This window comes from Macrobrachium nipponense, chromosome 18 (assembly GCF_015104395.2).
Source record: "Macrobrachium nipponense isolate FS-2020 chromosome 18, ASM1510439v2, whole genome shotgun sequence".
Taxonomy (NCBI): domain Eukaryota; kingdom Metazoa; phylum Arthropoda; class Malacostraca; order Decapoda; family Palaemonidae; genus Macrobrachium; species Macrobrachium nipponense.
The window spans coordinates 55,261,396-55,280,911 of NC_087211.1; the positions used below are offsets into that span (position 1 = coordinate 55,261,396).

Consider the following 19,516-nt stretch of genomic DNA (forward strand, 5'->3'; position numbering starts at 1 on the left):
GGTCTGGAGTCATTAAAAGGTTAAGAACCCCTGATCTAGGAGAAGAGCATTCGTTGCAGAGGAGCACTGCACCCAATATTGAGCGTTTAACGCATTTAATAATCCATGTGCACTGAAAGGATGTTGACTTTAAATATCATGTCTACTTCAGAGATCAATGTCCACATCAGGAACTTTAGAATTCTTTGGGGAAATATAAATATCTATATTTCTTCATAATCTTGACAGCCTCCAAATAAGGATAGAAAGGTGTTACAGTAAATGACTTGAGTAGGGTACTTCTTTGAAACCTGATTGCCCAAATCGGCAAAATCAGTCACTGCTGTATGCACTTTTATTGCTCATAAGAAAGTGATTGGATTAAACACAACCACCGTTAAATCTAATCAAAGGTAACCATCACTGAATGAAAACCGGAGTTTTCAAAATAATTTAAAACTATGACGCTGAATTTTCTGGTGACTACTAAAAGGCATCCTTGATAAAAATTAATTAAACTGTAGATGAACTGTATTGATAACAAAAAATCCCAATCCATTTTAAAACTATATACAGCAGGAATCACTAAGAGTTGTCTGGATCTTTCCTATATAGCGACCCCCACGGGTTTTAACCGGGAAGGTATCCACCTTTGCGCCTTGTTTAGTACAAGTTCATTAGGGATTACATTAAACATAAACAAAAGACTCAAAATATCATAAAGATAATAAACCCCAAGAAATATTAGTCCTAGATAAGACCCCGGACAAGATCCAGCTCTCGCATACTCTTTCGTGCTTGATAGATAAAGAACTTCCCTTCTAGACACTTTGAGGATTTTGTATGGATTTCCCTTCTCCATACACTTCTTTAAACCTGACCTCTCAGAAGCCATCTTGGAGGTCTATCAGCCTCCTCTTTAGGCATCGCACGCCCGTCCATCACCATATTCCCATATATTCTCTTCACGAACACGATCCCAGAGGTATTCTCTTTAACATCTCAACTTCAAACTCTGCTCGACAGTATTTCTGGGACACACTTGTAAGTCTCAGATTAGAGAGAATTTTATTCATTGACCTAACGTTATTTTTTTTTAAATAAATATTCTTTATTGCTGCTAAAGCCAGATTCAAGTTCCTTCGCCCTTCTGCCAGCGTGGAATCAGAGGAATTTGTTCCTGTTGATTAGAAATTGATTTTTCGATCCCAATGTGGTTCGGATTTCACAGTAAGCTGTACCCGTTGCTAGGTTACCAATTGGTTCCTAGCCACGTAAAAATTTCTAATCCTTCGGGCCAGCCCTAGGAGAGCTGTTAATCAGCTCAGAATTCTGGAGACATTTCAGGTCATGATTATAGGATTACTCAAGGCTTATATTTGAACCTCTGGGGTAGTAAGATAACTACGGGAATACTTATGGAGGACATCTGAGATAACAAATACTCTTTAATCGAATATTATCAAATCACCTTTAAGTCTTATCAAGGAAGAACTTTATACGCCAGATTTGAAGAAAAAAAATTGTTCCCAGTTCCTATCTTGATCAGCGTTAAGCCCCGTCCGCGGAATTTGTCCACTGACAAAAGCGAGAAATGTGTCCATTGCGAGACTTGCCGTTCCCGATTGCCGTAAACATCGCCGAAGTGCACTGCAGAGCGCTTTGAGCAACAATACTAGACTGCCTGGGGTGAGTAAAGCTGGTATCACACTAGTCATTTCTTGCTCGCAGTTTTGGCCAGCATCCAGTCGATGCTCACGAGCAAAAGTGTTGTATCGTCACACTAGGACCTCGTGGTTTCGAGGAGCAGTGGGAAATAGTAAACAAAACTGATCAGCTGATATCATCATAGCGCCCAGCAATTGTCGGACTGGTGCAAGATGTGCTGCAGTGATGTGTTTTCTCAGAATCTTACGTGAATGCAAGAGTAACAAAAAATGTTTGTGGGTTCGAGAGTGGCGCAGGAGAAGAGAAGCCAAAGGTCTGAGAGTACCTCCTATCAGCAGCAGCCATCTTGTTTGCTTACAATACGCGGTCGCTCGTGGTTTGTAGCTCGCGCTTCCTGTTCAGTCGGGAAGCAAAAATCTCGAGCTAAAAGCTCCCGGTTTTCCATTTTCGGCAGCAATGGCTCGCTGCTTGAGAAAAAAAGGCCTAGTGTGAGGCCACTTTAACATACACTGTTGCCAGGCAAACGAATGTGACAACTGGCAAAGAGCCGATGCTTAGGATTTAGGTGCTATGTTGGCTTGTTATCTACACGTCACCTACTTCGTGGTGTTAGTAATGAACACCGCATAGTACGAGTAAATGTATATAGTAGGCGGCCACCGGGAGATATCATTTATTAATATAATTGGTTGACCACACGATATAGAAATGGATGTATATAATACTTTGATCCCCCAGAGGCTAGTAATGAACACTGCGTCCCAAGGAACCTCCGCCATGTTAAGAACTATAGTAGATTCACATCAAGCGTGCATCTGATGTGTAGGCCAGTCCCTTACGATGCTCCTGATTGGCTGTTTATAAGCCAATTAGCAGCGTCGTAGGGGACTGGCCTAGACGTCAGATGCAAGGTTGATGTGAATATATAGCACCTGGGAGTAGGTGACACGTATATAACAAGCCAAAGTAGTACCTGGTTTACATCCATTTCCCTTTCTGTTAATTTTTTCTTCTTTTTTTTAATCACTTTTCTCAATTCGTTTTCCTCACTGGAATGCTAGGGATAACTTAGTCAAGGTCTTGAGTCCTCTCTTACATGACTTTGGTAACGTTCTCTTGAAAGAGTCCCATGACTTACTAGAGCTTTCTTTTTCATGAACCAATTTTTACAACATTCCCGTTTACCCAGTGCTCTGCTATTCTTCGCACATACAACTATCAATAAGGCAGAAAGCGCGAGTGACTTTCTGTTGCTCTGGCTATGTATGAGCCATGCTGCCATTGCCGTGATGTGCTCACCACCTATACTCTGTTTTTTCCATCTGTCCACCCGCCTTTGGTGTTTGCGTATGGTAACACTGCGCCCGGGCTATAGATAGTTACGCTACGTGTAAGTTTTATTTAGGTAAATAAAAGGATATCTGGGTGTACATTTGCAACTGAAAAGTGTTTTAATAATTTACTGTATGTGAATTACACCGTTAATATTTGAAATAAGATATTGTTATTATTGTTGAATGTAAACTGAATGTAAATATCTAAAGCCCGGGACGCAGTGTTACCATACGCAAACTGGCTAAGCACAGCCGTGTGGACAACGAACTTTTGTTTGCTTAAAGTTTGTCTGCATTATCCTTATATTGATTCTGATTTATTGTGATTTTTAGTCAGTTTCATCTGATTCCATCTTCAAAATCATACTCTTTGTATAATCAGTCTTAAAGTGGAAATTAATGTAGCTTTTCTATTCATTTTTCAACCTCATAGATAAACTATCTGTTAAATCTCATGAAATCCCCTGTGCATCGTACTTAATCTCTCATGCTGAAAGAATTGGTTTTCTTATCATTCTGCTTATCAAATTGTTTTCATTCCTCCATCTATAATTAGACTTTCTAAAAGTAATTGATTCACAGTGACTTGGACATCAGAATTTTAATTTTCTTATCTCAAGAGAAACCTGCCGGTCATGAACCAGGGTGTGGCTTTGTGAAAAAGTAAAATAGTTTCCCTTTAAACGTTTGCTTCTTCATTCCTTCATTTCAATCGTGTCGTGACATTTGTGAAAATCAGTTCTAACAATAACAGCTACAATAGGAATTATGACTGGAAAAACAGTAGCAGCTGCAGAAACAATTACAATCTTAAGTTATGCGTGGAATCTGCACCACTACTGAATGAAAATATTAATTTACAATAATAAGAATTGCAATTAGGCTTGACCGAATGGCAGTCACGATGACAGAATTTCCGTTGCTCCAGTTAAGCTTAAATAAATAAATGAATCAATCAATCAATCGAGCAATAAATGTTATCTATAAGTCCTACAACCTGTAATTAATTGCGTATCATACTTAGGATTTTTATCTTTATAAAGGACATCAACTTTTTATACACTCGTATTATGACATTGGTTTGAAGTTGTGTAAATCTAGACAAAATTCCAACACTATAAGGTAAAAGGAATTCTGGGCCGCGCACAAAGAGCGAACTGTGAAGCCAAATTGCCGCCCTGCATAATAAATAGCGACATGCCGTTTGAACTGGGTTCAGAAAACGGACCGTTAAGGGACCAATGCAATTGCCCGGAACTGACACCATATCATAGAGGCATAAAAGCAAAGACGAATCACATAATCGACGGGTGTGAAGTTAAATGCTAAGTGAAACTAGCCAGCAAGTCTTGAAAAAGAAAATGAAAATGCACTGAGTCTTAAAACAAAAATAAATTCACGCCTTAAAGAAAGGAATTTCCTGTAGCACACAATGCCACACAACACATGCCTGTAAGACTGGGAAATGTTTTGAGAGACAAACCTTTAAGAACGACGAAAGATCAAGGTGTTTGTTGTTGCGCGACAAGGATTGAAGCACAACAAGACTTTGTCCCGGAAATACTCAAATTATGCATGTCGATGGAAACAACTGGATTACCATGCCAAATATCTGCGTGCCTGGCAAGAAGGTCAATACTTGACAAGTTGTAGCCGACTGTTTCTCGTTTGCCAAAAAAATCTTTTTATTCCACTAGTGGAAATAAGAATTTTGTTAGTAATATAATGTGTTTGCCATACCTACCACCCTTCGGTCATATTATCCACCCACTTAAATGACTAAATGTGACTGCTGTATTTTCATATCGCAATACCACTGGCAGAACTTTAATAAGAAACAGCCCTATATACCACAACGAAGTAGTATACAAAATTCTTTGTAGCTGGATGAATTTGATATTGGACAATGAGCAAAAACTGTTGAGAAACGGATTGCACTGGATAAGTGTAGTATCGCTACTGATCGCAGAAAGTGACATTAGTAAGCATGCTAGAGGATGTTTTTATCCAATTCAGTGATCTCAGGCAAGAATCTTATTCAGAAACAATAATTTTATAGAGAGAAATCTAATAGAAACAGTGTATAGGTTTATTCAAGACAGACCAGCTCTTTCTACATATCATGAAAAATCAATACAAATTATGTAATATATTTACTTAGGTTTCACTTAATTACCTATTTAGCCTCATAAGACTATTAACCTTTTCTGTTAGACGGTCCATGTACTAGACCATTAATATTTTATATCATCCTGTAACAGTTGTAAGCACTGGTAACCATTTTCACTTGTTTATGTTTTATATAAGTCATAAGTCAAATGAAAACATATGTCCGGTATATAAAAACTTTCTTAAACTGATTAGTCAATAAAGATCCCGGGAAGAGGCTTGATGGAAGGCGAAACTGTTGGGACAAATTATTAAGAACTCTATTTCCTTCTTCCCTGGTTTCTCCTTCGTTTTCATGGTGGAATGCATCGAGATATTTTATTTTTGTGATTGAGAAGAATGCAACTAAATATATTTAAGTGTTGACCCCTAAGGCAAAATCTCATTAAAAATTCAGTTAGACTCCTCCAAACGGACTCAGAACATAACAGTACATACATACATACTACATATATATAGTATAAATTATATACATACATATATTGACATGTATATGTGTGTGCATGTATATGTATACATTTATGTATATATTCATACATAAAATTTACATCTATATTTTTATATGTATATATAAACGAAATTAAAGAACACATGGACGTGGAGAACAATAGCGTAAATCAGGTCCACCAAACCATCCTGATTACAAATAAGATGAACAAAGTAATTACATCTTTCAAATCTGTCGAGGGAGGGTTGTGTCACTCACAATGCCTGCAAGCATATCACAAGTCGCAGTCAAAAAAAAAAAAAAAAAAACAACAACGGGAAAACCCAGACTGGGGTTATTGTAATCCTTATCAGAAGCAGCTCACTAAAGTGAGTCATCAAATATAATTATCAAATATAATTGTGCTGACAAGTGTTTTTGACAATTATACTTTCTGAGGTTCTTTACGTATTACTTGTATTCCAGGAAAATAGTGAAACCAGGATTTCCAGAACTGCCTCAAATTTCAAGCATATGGCGAAGTGTACTTAGGACATTTGATCTCCCCCAGGGGCTAGTATTAAACAAGGCGAAACAGTGACTCAAATACATTGTTTCGCCGTGTTTAGTACTAGCCCCTTAGAGATCAAACGTATTTTGCCGTGTTTAGTACTAGCCATTGGGGATCAAAGTATTTTGCCGTGTTTAGTACTATCACCTTAGAGATCAAAAAGTCTTTTGCGTGTTAGTACTAGCCCACTTGGGGATCAAACGTATTTTTGCCGTGGTTAGTACTAGCCCCTTAGGATCAAAACGTATTTCGCCGGTTTAGTAACTAGCCCCTTAGGGATCAAACGTATTTTGCCGTGTTTAGTACTAGCCACTTGGGGATCAAACGTATTTTGCCGTGTTTAGTACTAGCCCCTTAGGGATCAAACGTATTTTGCCGTGTTTAGTACTAGCCCCTTAGAGATCAAACGTATTTTGCCGTGTTTAGTACTAGCCACTTAGGGATCAAACGTATTTTGCCGTGTAGTACAGCCACTTAGGGGATCAAACGATGCGTGTTAAAGTACCTTTAGCCCCTTAGAGGGGATCAAACGATTTCCGACGGTTTAGTTAAATAGCCACCTGGCCCCGGGATCAAACCCGTTATTTTGCAGTTGTTGAGTACCCCCTTAGGCAAACCTTGGGATCAAACCCCTTTATTTCGGCCGTGTTTAGTAACCCCTAAAAAAAAAAAAAAACCAAAAAAAAAAAACCACCCCTTGGATCCAAACGTATTTTGCCGTTGTTTAGTACAACCCCAAAGGGGACAAACGTATTTTCGCCGTTGGGTTTAAAGTATTTTAGCACTGCCCCGGGGATCAAACGTATTTTGCCGTGTTAGTATAGCCACTTGGGGATCAAAAACGTATTTATTTTGCCTTGTTGATTTATTACTAGCCCCTTAGGGATCAAACGTCCTTTTTTTGCCGGGTGTTTAGTACAGCCCTTAGAGATCAAACGTATTTTGCCGTGTTTAGTACTAGCCCCTTAGAGATCAAACGTATTTTGCCGTGTTTAGTACTAGCCCCTTGGGGATCAAACGTATTTTGCCGTGTTTAGTACTAGCCCCTTAGGAGTCAAAATTTTCGTACCCGTTTTGGGCAAAAACGTAAGTTTAGTACTAGCCCTTAGATCAAACGTATTTTGCCGTGTTTAGTACTACCCCTTAGAGATTCAAACTCTTTTGCCGTGTTTAGTTACTAGCCACTTGGGGATCAAACGTATTTTCGCAAGTGTTTAGTACTACCCCTTGGGGATTCAAACGTATTTTGCGTGTTTAGTACTACCCCTTGAGATTCTTTTAAACGTATTTTGCCGTGTTTAGTACTAGCCACTGGGGATCAACGTATTTCTTTTGCCGTTTAAGTTACTAGCCCTTAGGGATCAAAGTATTTTCGCCCCGGTTAGGGTACTAGCCCTTAGGGATCAAACGTATTTCGCCGTGTTTAGTACTAGCCACTTGGGGATCAAACGTATTTTGCCGTGTTTAGTACTAGCCCCTTAGGGATCAAACGTATTTTGCGTTTTAGTACCTAGCCCCTTAGAGATCAAACGTATTTCGCCGTGTTTAGTACTAGCCACTTGGGGATCAAACGTATTTTGCCGTGTTTAGTACTAGCCACTTGGGGATCAAACGTATTTCGCCGTGTTTAGTACTAGCCCCTTAGCCATTGGGGATACAAATTCGTATTTTTGCCGTGCCGTTTAGTACTAGCCACTTGGGGATCAAACGTATTTCGCCGTGTTTAGTTAGTACTTTTGCCCCTAAGCCACTTGGGGATCAAACGTATTTTGCCGTTTTTAGTACTAGCCCCTTATCAAAGTTTATTTTGCCGTAGTTTAGTCTAGGCCCCTTAGAAGATCAAACTTCTTTTGCCGTGTTAGTACTAGCCCCTTTTAGAAAAGATTTTCAAAAACTTAGCCCAATTTGACCGTGTTTAGGGATAAACTAGCCCCTTAGGGATCACGTCTTTTGCCGTGTTATAGTAGCCCCTTAGGGATCAAAAAGTATTTTGCCTTTTAGTACTAGCCCCTTAGGGGGGGGATCAAACGTATTTTGCCGTGTTTAGTACTAGACTTGGGGATAAACGTATTTTTGCCGTTTAGTATAGCACCCTTGGGGTCAAACGTATTTTCCGTGTTTAGTACTAGCCCTTAGGGATCAAAACGTATTTTGCCGTGTTTAGTACTAGCCCCTTAGGGATCAAACGTATTTTGCCGTGTTTAGTACTAGCCCCTTAGGGATCAAACGTATTTTGCCGTGTTTAGTACTAGCCCCTTAGGGATCAAACGGGTTATTTTTTTGCGTGTTTAGTATAGCCCTGGGATCAAAGTATTTTGCTTTAGTACTAGCCACCTGGGGAGCAAACGTATTTTCCGTGTTTTAGTACTAAGCCACTTTGGGGAACAAACCGTAATTTTCGCCGTGTTTTTAGGTACCCCTAAAGCCCTTTAGAGCATCAAACGTTTTTTGCCGTGTTTAGTAACTAAGGCCCTTTTGGGATCAAAACGTATTTTGCCGTGTTTAAGTAAACTAGCCTCCTTAGAGGGGATCAAACGTTATTTTGCCGTGTTTATACTAGCCCCCTTAGGGATCAAACGTCTTTTGCCGGTTTGTTTACTCCCCCCCTTAGAGGGGATCAAACTATTTTGCCGTGTTTTTAGTACTAGCCCCTTTAAGGGATCAAAACGTATTTTGGCCGTGTTTAGTAAGACCCCTTGGGGAATCAAACGTAAGCCGTGTTTAGTACTAGCCCCTTGGGGATCAAACGTATTTTGCCGTGTTTAGTACTAGCCCCTTGGGGATCAAACGTATTTTGCCGTGTTTAGTACTAGCCCCTTTAGAATCAAACGTATTTTGCGCCGTGTTTAGTACTAGCCACTTGGGGATCAAACACGTCCCCTTTTCGCCGTGTTTAGTACTACCCCCTTAGGGAATCAAACTATTTTGCCGGTTTGTTTAGTTATAAAGCCACCGGGTGGGATCAAACGGGTAAATTTCGCCGTGTTTAGTAAAACCTTTTAGCCCCTTAGTGATCAAACGTAATTTTGCCGTGTTTAGTACTAGCCCCTTAGGATCAAACGTATTTTGCCGTTTGTAACTACTTAGTGATCAAACGTATTTTTGCCGTTTTTTAGTACTAGACCCCTTTAAGGGATCAAAACGTATTTTGCCGTGTTTAGTACTAGGCCCCGGAGGGGATCAAACGTATTTTGCCGTGTTTTAGTACTAGCCACAGATCAAACGTATTTTTGCCGTGTTTGTACTAGCCACTTAGGGATCAAAGTATTTTGCCGTGTTTAGTAATAGCCCCTTGGGGACAAACGTATTTTGCCGTTTGTGTTAGTTAAATAGACTTTTTAGAGGATCAAACTTTATTTTGCCGTGGTTAGTAACTAGACCCCTTGGGGTCAAACGTATTTTTGCCGTGTTTAGTACTAAGCCCTTAGAGATCAAACACCGTATGTTGGGCGTGTTAGTACTTACCCCTTAGAGATCAAACGTAAATTTTGCGTTGTTTAGTACTAGCCCCTTAGAGAAACAAACCGTATTTTGCCCCTTTGTTTTAGTACTAGCCACTTGGGGATCAAACGTATTTCGCCGTGTTTAGTACTAGCCACTTGGGGATCAAACGTATTTTGCCGTGTTTAGTACTAGCCCCTTAGGGATCAAACGTATTTTGCCGTGTTTAGTACTAGCCACTTGGGGATCAAACGTATTTTGCCGTGTTTAGTACTAGCCCCTTAGGGATCAAACGTATTTCGCCGTGTTTAGTACTAGTCACTTGGGGACCGAACGTATTTTGCCGTGTTTAGCACTAGGCGTATTTTGTTAGCTGACTGTAATTTCAGGGAGTTCGTGAAATGCCTAGTTTCGCTGTCTGCCTGTAACATATATACCAACAATAGATAAAACGTATTGTTGTGCCTATTTCCTTGTTATTTATAAAATCTTAGTTAAAATGTATCAGATATCAAGGACGCGTTAAGTGAGCGTTATTAAGGATATATTAATTGTCTGAAAATAGTTACACGTGCAAGACGCACTAAGCTGACCTCTGCTTAATGACCTGCAAAAAGATCTAAGTATATGAGTGTAAGTGAGCGTTATTATAAGACATGATAAATGTCTGAAAATAGTTACACGTGCAAGACGCACTAAGCCGACTTCTGCTTAATGACCTGCTAAAATATCTAAGTATATGATTTTAGTAGAATAGTACCTTTTCTTAACTCCACTACTCTGTTTTTTTCCATCTGTCCATCCGCTTTGGTGTTTGCGCATGGTAACACTGCGTCCGGGGCTATAAATAATATCCTGTTTCGAATATTAACGGTGTAATTCGCATACAGTATATTATTAAAACGCTTTTCAGTTGCAAATGTACACCCAGATATCGATTTATTTACCTAAAACTTACACATAGCGTAACTATTCAAAGCCCCGGACGCAGTGTTACCATGCGAAAACACCACAGGCAGATGGACAGATGAAAAAAAAAAAAAACAGAGTATAGATGGCGATGCCCTGTAGAGGAATATTCCATTTGGAAACAATTCAGAGGAGGTCCATCGGTGCAGAATGTTTACCCTATGATATGCATGAATGCTCGAAAAATTAATCCCCACTAAAGCTTAAGTTTGAAAAAGAATAATTCAAATTGAAATTTACATGAGGCGAGGATAAAATTATGTACGTCTTAACCAGTATTGGCTTCGTTGATTTGGTGGGCCCAGAAGTTATCAATATATATATATATATATGTGTGTGTATCTATAGATTATATAATATATATATATATATTATATATGATATAATATATATATATATACATCCAATATATATATACACCACATCTATATATATATAGATATAGTATATTATATATATAGATATAATATATATATGTATATATATAATATATATATATATATATATATAATAAATCATACTCTTGGGAGGTGAAAAGTACAACTTGATTTTAACAGTTTCACAGTTATCTCTTAAGTTTCTACTTCTACTATAATAATGATAATGATAATAATAACGAGGAAGAAGACAGTGATGCGTACTGGTATCTCTTATCTCCAGATATCTTAAATATAGCTCCTGTAGAAGTTCACGGCAGACAGGAGCAAGTGAAGTACAAGCTAAGAAAATGTAATTTTTCAACCAGTTCATCTTTCATGGCAGCGAAGTGAATGTGCCACGATGTCATTCATGCCTTGGCCAGTTTGTCAAATATCAGACAAAACCAACGTACCTGTGCTTATTAAAATAAGAGTCATCTGCATGAGTTGCTCTTTCTTATTACCCTGATTAGAAGAGCTTGAGAATGTGATCATTATATCAAGGGGTGATTATTCCTGATTAAATTACTGTCTCGACCCGCAGTTGAACAAGATACTCCGAGCCTGTTCATTCGTTTATTGTTGAACCTGTAGATGTGAGGAGCGGTTTACGGTCCAGTACAACGGATCATTCCGCTAATGAAAAGGGAACTCCCACATCTACTCCTAACTCGTAGAAGGTAAGTCGCTTTGAATTTAGTAACAAGTATTTAGAAAAGCTGATGTTTTTTAAACATAATCTGAGACTTGAGTCCAGCGGCATCAGACCAGTAAGAAAACATTCCTTTGATGGAGGTCAAAGTGATCCTCCTATTCCCACAGAAGAATGTGATGGCGAATAAATAGCTTGTTTCAGAACAAGAGCTTTAAACTTGAACACAATGCGCATACATTATTACAAACAATAAAGAACATCGTATCCTGAGCCACTGGGACACAAAGGTACCGATAACGTTGTCTTCCTGATACCGGTCCCTGGCCTTGTTCATCCAAAGTACGACAGACCAATGGAAAACATATGAATGATATACGCAGAAAGCATTATATTAAGCTACAAAGTTGAAACTTCAGGAAAATCAGTATTCGGCAATAAATAGAAAAAAGTTCATTTTGAAATGTGATCCGTTTTGGTTCTTGGAAATGATTCTCCTTCGGTTAGGCAATCCAGTTCCGGACGATGAACTGTATAGAGCTGTCGACCCCCAGAGTAAATTTTCTACTCAAAGAACGCACAGACATAAAATTTCTTTGGTGAGTAAAATATTCGTTAGTTATCTCTGTAAACACTTCAGAATATTTTCAGTGCAATCACTAAAAAATTGAATTAGTCTTATTATGAACCCTCTGCGCCTCAGTTTATAAGGTATTATTACTTTTGTTGAAAAGTAAGTGTTTATCATTTTTCGAATGACGTCAAGTTAGTAGCTCTCAGCAGAAAATGAGATAGAGCTGATTACTGAGCAACGTTTCGTTCAGAAGAACCTTGACGACTACAATGGATCGTTTGTCCAGTGAAGCTGCGAATCTGATTCATTTCTTATGATTTCAGCGAAAGAAGTTACTAAAAAATGAGTGTGCGCGATATAGACAGATATGATGTCAAATTGGGTTTAAGTAAACGCCGTTTTTAACAACAATGCCGTGTTTCACAACAATCGTAGCCTGTAATAACGAGTTAAACACTTTAAATCACTCATTAACTGAACTGTTACAAAACAGAATTAGTTCATACTTTAGTTTCAGGAAGTGGAATATAATTTTACATTATGTACTAGTTTATATCTTCTATTCTGAAGCTGCGTAGGCGATGAGATCGGCCCTGGTGGCCAATGCAAGGTTGCAAAGTGCGAGGGAGGGAATTTGGCAAGTTAAAAGGAACAAGTGATTTTTTTTTCTTGTGTCGTACAGGTTACTGAACTTTTTGGCTGCACGAATTACTGATAAGATGCACAGTACTGCTGTGGCGTACTGATGTTCCAAATCTAGAGTACAGAAATGAGGAACCTTTGTTTTTGGGGCGCAGTACCTATTACTCATTGAAACCCATAGCCAAACGAAACTCTTAAGATGTGCAGTCAACAGGGAACTATACTCTGTTTTTTTTCCATCTATCCATCCGCCTGTGGTGTTTGCGCATGGTAACACTGCATCCCGGGCTTTAAGTAATATCCTATTTCGAATATTAACGGTGTAATTCGCATACAGTAAATTATCAAAACACTTTTCAGTTGCAAATGTACACCCAGATATCCTTTTATTTACCTAAAACTTACATAGAAGCATAACTACCACAGGCGGATGGACAGATGGAAAAAACAGAGTATATAGTAAGTTTCTAGTAGGTCGTCGCAAGTCACGTGAACGACAATTTGAATGTCAGTTTTCGAGGGTCTGGGAGGTAACATTCCTCCAAGGAGCGTCGAGAAGGCCCTTGCTTCATGTCCTCCTGACCTGTGTGCCTTCATACTGTATACTTATATAGAGACCAGGTGCGAGAGGGGTCGGAAGCCGTTAAGTGTAAACGATAGATTTCTTACCAGTGCACTACCTGTTATAAACAAAACGCTGTAAGGATGCTCATATGGTATATGAGCATTCCTTCCTTATATATATATATATGTATATATATATAAGTATAAATATTATAATATATATATATTACTATATATATATATATATATAGATATATATAATAATATATATATTTACAATATATATATAGGTATATATATAATATATATATATATATATATATATATATATATATATATAGGTATATAGGTATAATATTATATAATATATGTATATAGGTATATAATTATCGAGTGATATTATTCATTTACCTGTTCAAGTCGAATCACAAAAGCTGTCCTGCAACCACTGGGCAATGACTTATTATAGCCGCCATTCTTGAAGCCTTGACAAGGTATGAATATTCATTCAGAATTTCAGAGACAGCTGCTTGTCGTCATCACCTTGTGGGAGGAGTCGGGACGAAGTATGTTTACGTCATGAATAACTTTAAACCGCCACTGACTTCGGGTGCTTTATTTTACTCTTATGAATACACTTTTTCCTAATATAAGTAATAAAGAATGCTGCCGAAAATTAGGTAGGGAAGTTAAGCATACTATGGCTTAGTAATATCTTTGTCAAATGCACAGAATAAAAGTTATTCCGGAAAAACACCTGGTCAAAGGCTCTGAATCTCATAGTAACTGCTCTTTTAAATGCTAACGGCAGCGATGCCTCGTTAAGTAGCTCTGACGAACAGAGAGATATTTCTTCTTTTCAGAAGTGATCCCTCTGGGTCTTGGAGAAAATAATGGAAGGAGGAGGAGCACATCTCGGGACTGAGCCCAAGAAGAAGCCATCACAGAGAACCCAAATTTTCTCCGCACTCTCAGGTCAGTATTGTGTACAATTAACTTACAAGTAGTTTGTGCCTTGCTGAGAGATGGAATAACTGGTTTCCTAAGACCGCCGTCGTATTAACTGAGGTTAAAGACACCGGAAACTTCTTGGCTCTTTCAAATTTATGATAAAACTTTCTTCGGTGTTACAGTGAATTCAATGGAATGGAATTGAATATAGAGTTTAGGTCATTAGCCAAAAGCTGGGACCTTTGAGGTTATTCAGCGCCGAAACGGAAATTGGCAGCAAAAGGTTTGAAAAGCGTAATAGGAGGATTTTTGTTTGTTTGTATGGTGCTTTAACGTTGCATGGAACCAGTGGTTATTCAGCAACGGAACCAACGGCTTTACGTGACTTCCGAACCACGTCGAGAGTGAACTTCTATCACCAGAAATGCACATCTCTCACTCCTCAATGGAATGGCCGAGAATCGAATCCGCGACCACCGAGGTGGGACGCTAATACCATACCAACCACGCCGCTGAGGCGCTCTGTAATAGGAGGAAAACCTCTCAGTTGCACTATGAATTAATTGTTAGGAGATGGTGGAAAGTAAGATGGAAGAAAGAAAATATGGAAGGGGGTACAGTAAAATGAACGAAAGGAGTTGCAACTAGGGGCCGAAGGCATGCTGCAAAGTATCTTAAGTAATGCCTACAGTGCATTCATGAGGTGCACTGACGGCACTACCCTCCTACGGAGCTCGGTGTTATGTGCGCTGTTCACTAACTGCTGATGTATCGACACGACGTTATTAGTGCTGAATTCTTTAAATTTCAAAGTTGTTATGTATCAGCAAATTATTGTGTTTTTTTTAAGGGCAGATTTGTTGAAACGTTTTTGTATGTCATAAAAATGCAACGGCACATATCTCTTCCTTCACTTCTAAATATTCTAAACAGAAACTGTTCACATTTATATAAGACTTACCCAGTTAAGCTAAACTGCTGCGCAGTCATTACAGGTTCAACAGTTAATTTAGGGTCATTCACAACCTCTCTTTCCAGTGTGAATTAACGCTAACCAGTTACTTAGTGTAGGTTTGAAAAATTCCAGATTCTCCCTCAGGAATATAATCGAAAATACTGAAGTTGAGGTATGAAAAAACTTCAGCTGCAGGGAATTCAATCCCATACACTGAAGTTAAGGTATGTTAAAATGGAGCAGTATCTCCAATAACCTTACCCATTTAGGCTAAACCCACTCAAACGAAAAGTTCTGGAATACATGTTGACAACACAAAAATTATCAGCAAAAAGCCAGTGACTAAGCTGCCTGGAGAAAAATCTGCATCACTTATCAGATCTGTTATCAGATGTTTGGAGCTGATAATCAACGAATCAAAACACACGTTTCAATATCTTCATAACCTTTACCACCGGTGGCCTTTCCATTTAACCTGCCTTTTCTGTTTGTGATAATGATAATTTATTTCAGTTAAATTCGTCTATGGCCGTCAGAAAAATTGATATAGACCATTCCCTAGACAGCTGGCCTTGTAAATTTTCAGTATTATATAAGTTGCGTGACATTATTATATCCTGCATTTGGCAAATTCTTAACAGTGCGTGATCTTGTTCGTCCTGTGCATTACTTTTCGATCTCGCCAGTCTGAATTTCTTGAGTTCATAAACAAAAAATAAAATATGAAGAATGAAAGTTTGAGGCTTGTGAAATCCCCAGGAAATGGTGGAAAAAAGTATGATTTTTGCTTTAACATATAAAAATGTGATATCTTAAGGAAAATTCTTTATTTTAATTGCAGTACTTATTCCCCAGGTTTTAAAGCTTTTAGGTGGGAGCTTTGTAAATATTTCTCAATAACGGTAGTGCTGTTATTCGAAAGACATGTCCCACGTCTTTCAGGGGCTGAACTTGGGAAAGCAGTGAACACGGGCCATTGACAAGATTACCAACACTCATGAGCCGAGTGCTAAACCGCACCCTGTATCAGAAAAATAACTAGTTTATTTCCTACGTTACCCTTGCAGCTACCCTAGCGGGACTAGCCCACGGAACCGTGACCACATACACATCCCCCGCAGGCCCCAAACTCCAAAATCCAGTCAGTCCATTGGACGGAGACCTCCGCCTCAGTAAACTTGAATACGACTTTTTCTCTTCGAGTATCTGTCTGGCGGGAGCTGTTGGAGCCCTGTGCTTCGGATATGTTATGAACAAATGGGGCAGAAAGATCTCTCTCATGGTCACTGCAGCTGTGATTACCATAGGATTCGCGATGATCGGTAAGGAATGAACAGTGACTTGAATTTTATTAGACTAATGATTTTTATATGATCCCTTTTACATAGTTCATTTTGTACGACTTAACATTTATAAATGACTGCATCCATTTTCTGGTATTAAAGAATGACAACCATTCGTAAATAGCTTTCTGAAACCTCTGTCCTTCTCTAGCATTAAGATATGTAATTTTTCTTTTAGATCACGCAAAGTATTCAGTTAGCTCTTCCCTTCCTTAAAAATCATTCATTGAAACTGCTGCTGCTATCTCACTTGATCAATAAGCTCTTTCATAAGGACTGGTAGGCAGGATTATCGAGATATGATCACGAAGAATGATTGACCTTTCTTTAAAAAGCCGCTGGGCCAAACTTTCCCGTCCTCATGATCGGGCGACTTTTGACCGGATTCGGGCAGGGAGGAGCACTTCTGACTGTGCCGTCGTACATCGGAGAAATTGTTGCCCCTAATATCAGGGGCGCCCTCGGTAAGTGTCTAATCGATTGACCCCTTATCTTCTGCAGAGTTAAGTAATCAATAGGCTATTGTGCTTGCCGAATTCTATTCATTCGTATTAGTAGGTAAATTATATACTATATATACATACACACACACACACACATATATATATATATATATATATATATATATATATATATAGATATCATACATACATACATATATATATATATATATATATATATATTATACATACCATACATACATACATACTACATACATACATATACATACATACATACATATATACATATATATATATATATATATATATATATATATATATCAAATATAGGGTGAGTCTCGGTATCTATGGGTGTTCCCTCTGGACGAAGTATACCCGAGAGACCATTAGACGCATCATTGTTGTGCACAATGACATTCTGAGACACCTCACAAACACTCCCCGCTACCATTCCGCCACACAGATGTTCATAGAAAACCACTTGGACAATTTGAAAATCATTGTTAGGCGAACAATGTCCAGTCTGGTAACCAGAGTGAGAAACAGCAGCAACTCGTTCATACAAAGCATCTTAAGGAGTGAGGCAAGAAGATCTAAATTGTGGGAAAGATGGGAAAATGAGGCCTTTGTCCCCTAAAGGACTTAATCTCTGTATTGGCAAGATGTCATCTGCAGATTTTTTCATTATTATATTTATTGCTAATATTTTAATTTTTCATTATTACTGTGATTTTTTTACATTAAATTTTCGTATTTAGCCCTCTGGACCTGACTACTGTAACCACCTAAGGTCTCTAGTTGAAATTTAAGTTATTTAATCTGTGCACTAACTGTTATAACTCTCAATGCATTTTTTTTCCCACCAATATTATCACTGTTATTACCAGTATTATGATTACTATCTTTTATGCTACCTCAGCTATTTTGTGGATAAGTGCCGATTATTCATTTTTTTTTATCATGTTGTCTCATGTATCTAGATTGTGGGAAGAGGCACCATTGTTACTACTAGTTTATTATTTTGCCACCGTTTAACGACAGTTGCTATGATCGCATTTTCAAATCTGAAATGATTAAGAAATCCTCTTACAAAAAGTCACATAAAATATCGATATATACATAAATCATAAGACATAAAAACGGGGGAATAGGCACGGGACTTACCTAAACCGCAGAGGTAATAAGATTAAGAATATAAGTTTTCTCAAGAGCCCGCCAAAAGCAAGAAAGGACGAGAGAAGGAAAACATAAACGAAAAGGTTCAGCGATAAACGATTGAACAGAGGTTGTTTGAGTACGTCGGGACCGTCTTCTTTATATAATATAATGGATTCTAGTGTATTGAGGCCATTTTCGTGTTCTGCTTGTCTTCAATATTGGTTTTGCACATTTTTACATCTTTTATTATATTTGAATGGCTTGGATTAGTCACAGTTTACGTCCAGCTGGAAACCCGAATCTTATACTCAAGAATTCTCACACCATTGTATCGCTGTCTAAATTCAATGGTCGTCTTAGCCTCTTGTCTTCGAAGACTGTTTACAAATATGTGTGCCCGGGATGTGATCGTGGGATTTACGTCGGATGCACGACGAGGCTACTACGGATTCGCATAGATTCTCATAAAGGTGTAAGCTACAGAACTGGACGTAAACGGTGACTAATCCATGCCATTCAAATATAAGAAATCGTGTAAAAATGTGCAAAACCAATATCAAAGACAAGCAGAAAACGAAAATGGCCTCAATACACTTGAATCCATTATATTATAAAGAAGACGGACCCCACACTAAGCACTCGAACCTCTGTTCAATCGCTGAACCTTTCGTTTATATTTTCCTTCTCTCGTCCTTTCTTGCTTTTGGCGGGCTCTTGAGAAAACTTATATTCTTAATCTTATTACCTTTGCGGTTTAGGTGTGTCCCGTGCCTATTCCCCCGTTTTTATTTGTCCTATGACTTATGTATATATCGATGTTTTAATGTGACTTTTTAAAAGAAGATTTCTTAATCATTGCAGATTTGAAAATGCGACGATAGCAACTGTCGTTAAACGGTGCCATAATAATCAACTAGTAGTAACAATGGTGCCTCTTCCCTTCGCCTTCGATATATATATATTTATTATATATATATATAATATATATATATATATATTATATATGTATATATATATATAGGATTCAACCCAGGGCTTTCAGTTAAAAGGCAAAGACACTACTAACTAATTGAAAGACCTGTGTTCGATCCTGATGTTAGAAAAACCTTTGTTCCACATGTGATCGTGTGATGATATATATATATGTATATATATATAAAATATATATATATAATATATATATATATAATATATATATATAATTTATATATATACGTAAAATCACAGTAGATGCACGTG

The 19,516-nt window shown here is 38.1% G+C and overlaps 1 protein-coding gene across 4 annotated transcripts in view; it reads left to right on the top strand.

Annotated features, from left to right (window-relative positions):
* Window positions 1-1,564: 1,564 nt before the first annotated feature.
* Window positions 1,565-19,516, top strand: part of LOC135197083 (solute carrier family 2, facilitated glucose transporter member 8-like) — a 35,027-nt gene continuing 17,075 nt past the window's right edge. For 2 of the 4 annotated variants that reach the window (XM_064224031.1, XM_064224034.1), the window contains exons 1-4: window positions 11,502-11,657; window positions 14,273-14,384; window positions 16,383-16,637; window positions 16,994-17,122. In XM_064224031.1, the coding sequence (XP_064080101.1) occupies window positions 14,303-14,384; window positions 16,383-16,637; window positions 16,994-17,122 (466 nt within the window). In that variant the 5' untranslated portion in view covers window positions 11,502-11,657; window positions 14,273-14,302. Of the gene's footprint in view, window positions 1,669-11,501; window positions 11,658-14,270; window positions 14,385-16,382; window positions 16,638-16,993; window positions 17,123-19,516 lie in introns of those variants that run through there. The other 2 variants (XM_064224033.1, XM_064224032.1) reach the window with 2 other exon arrangements.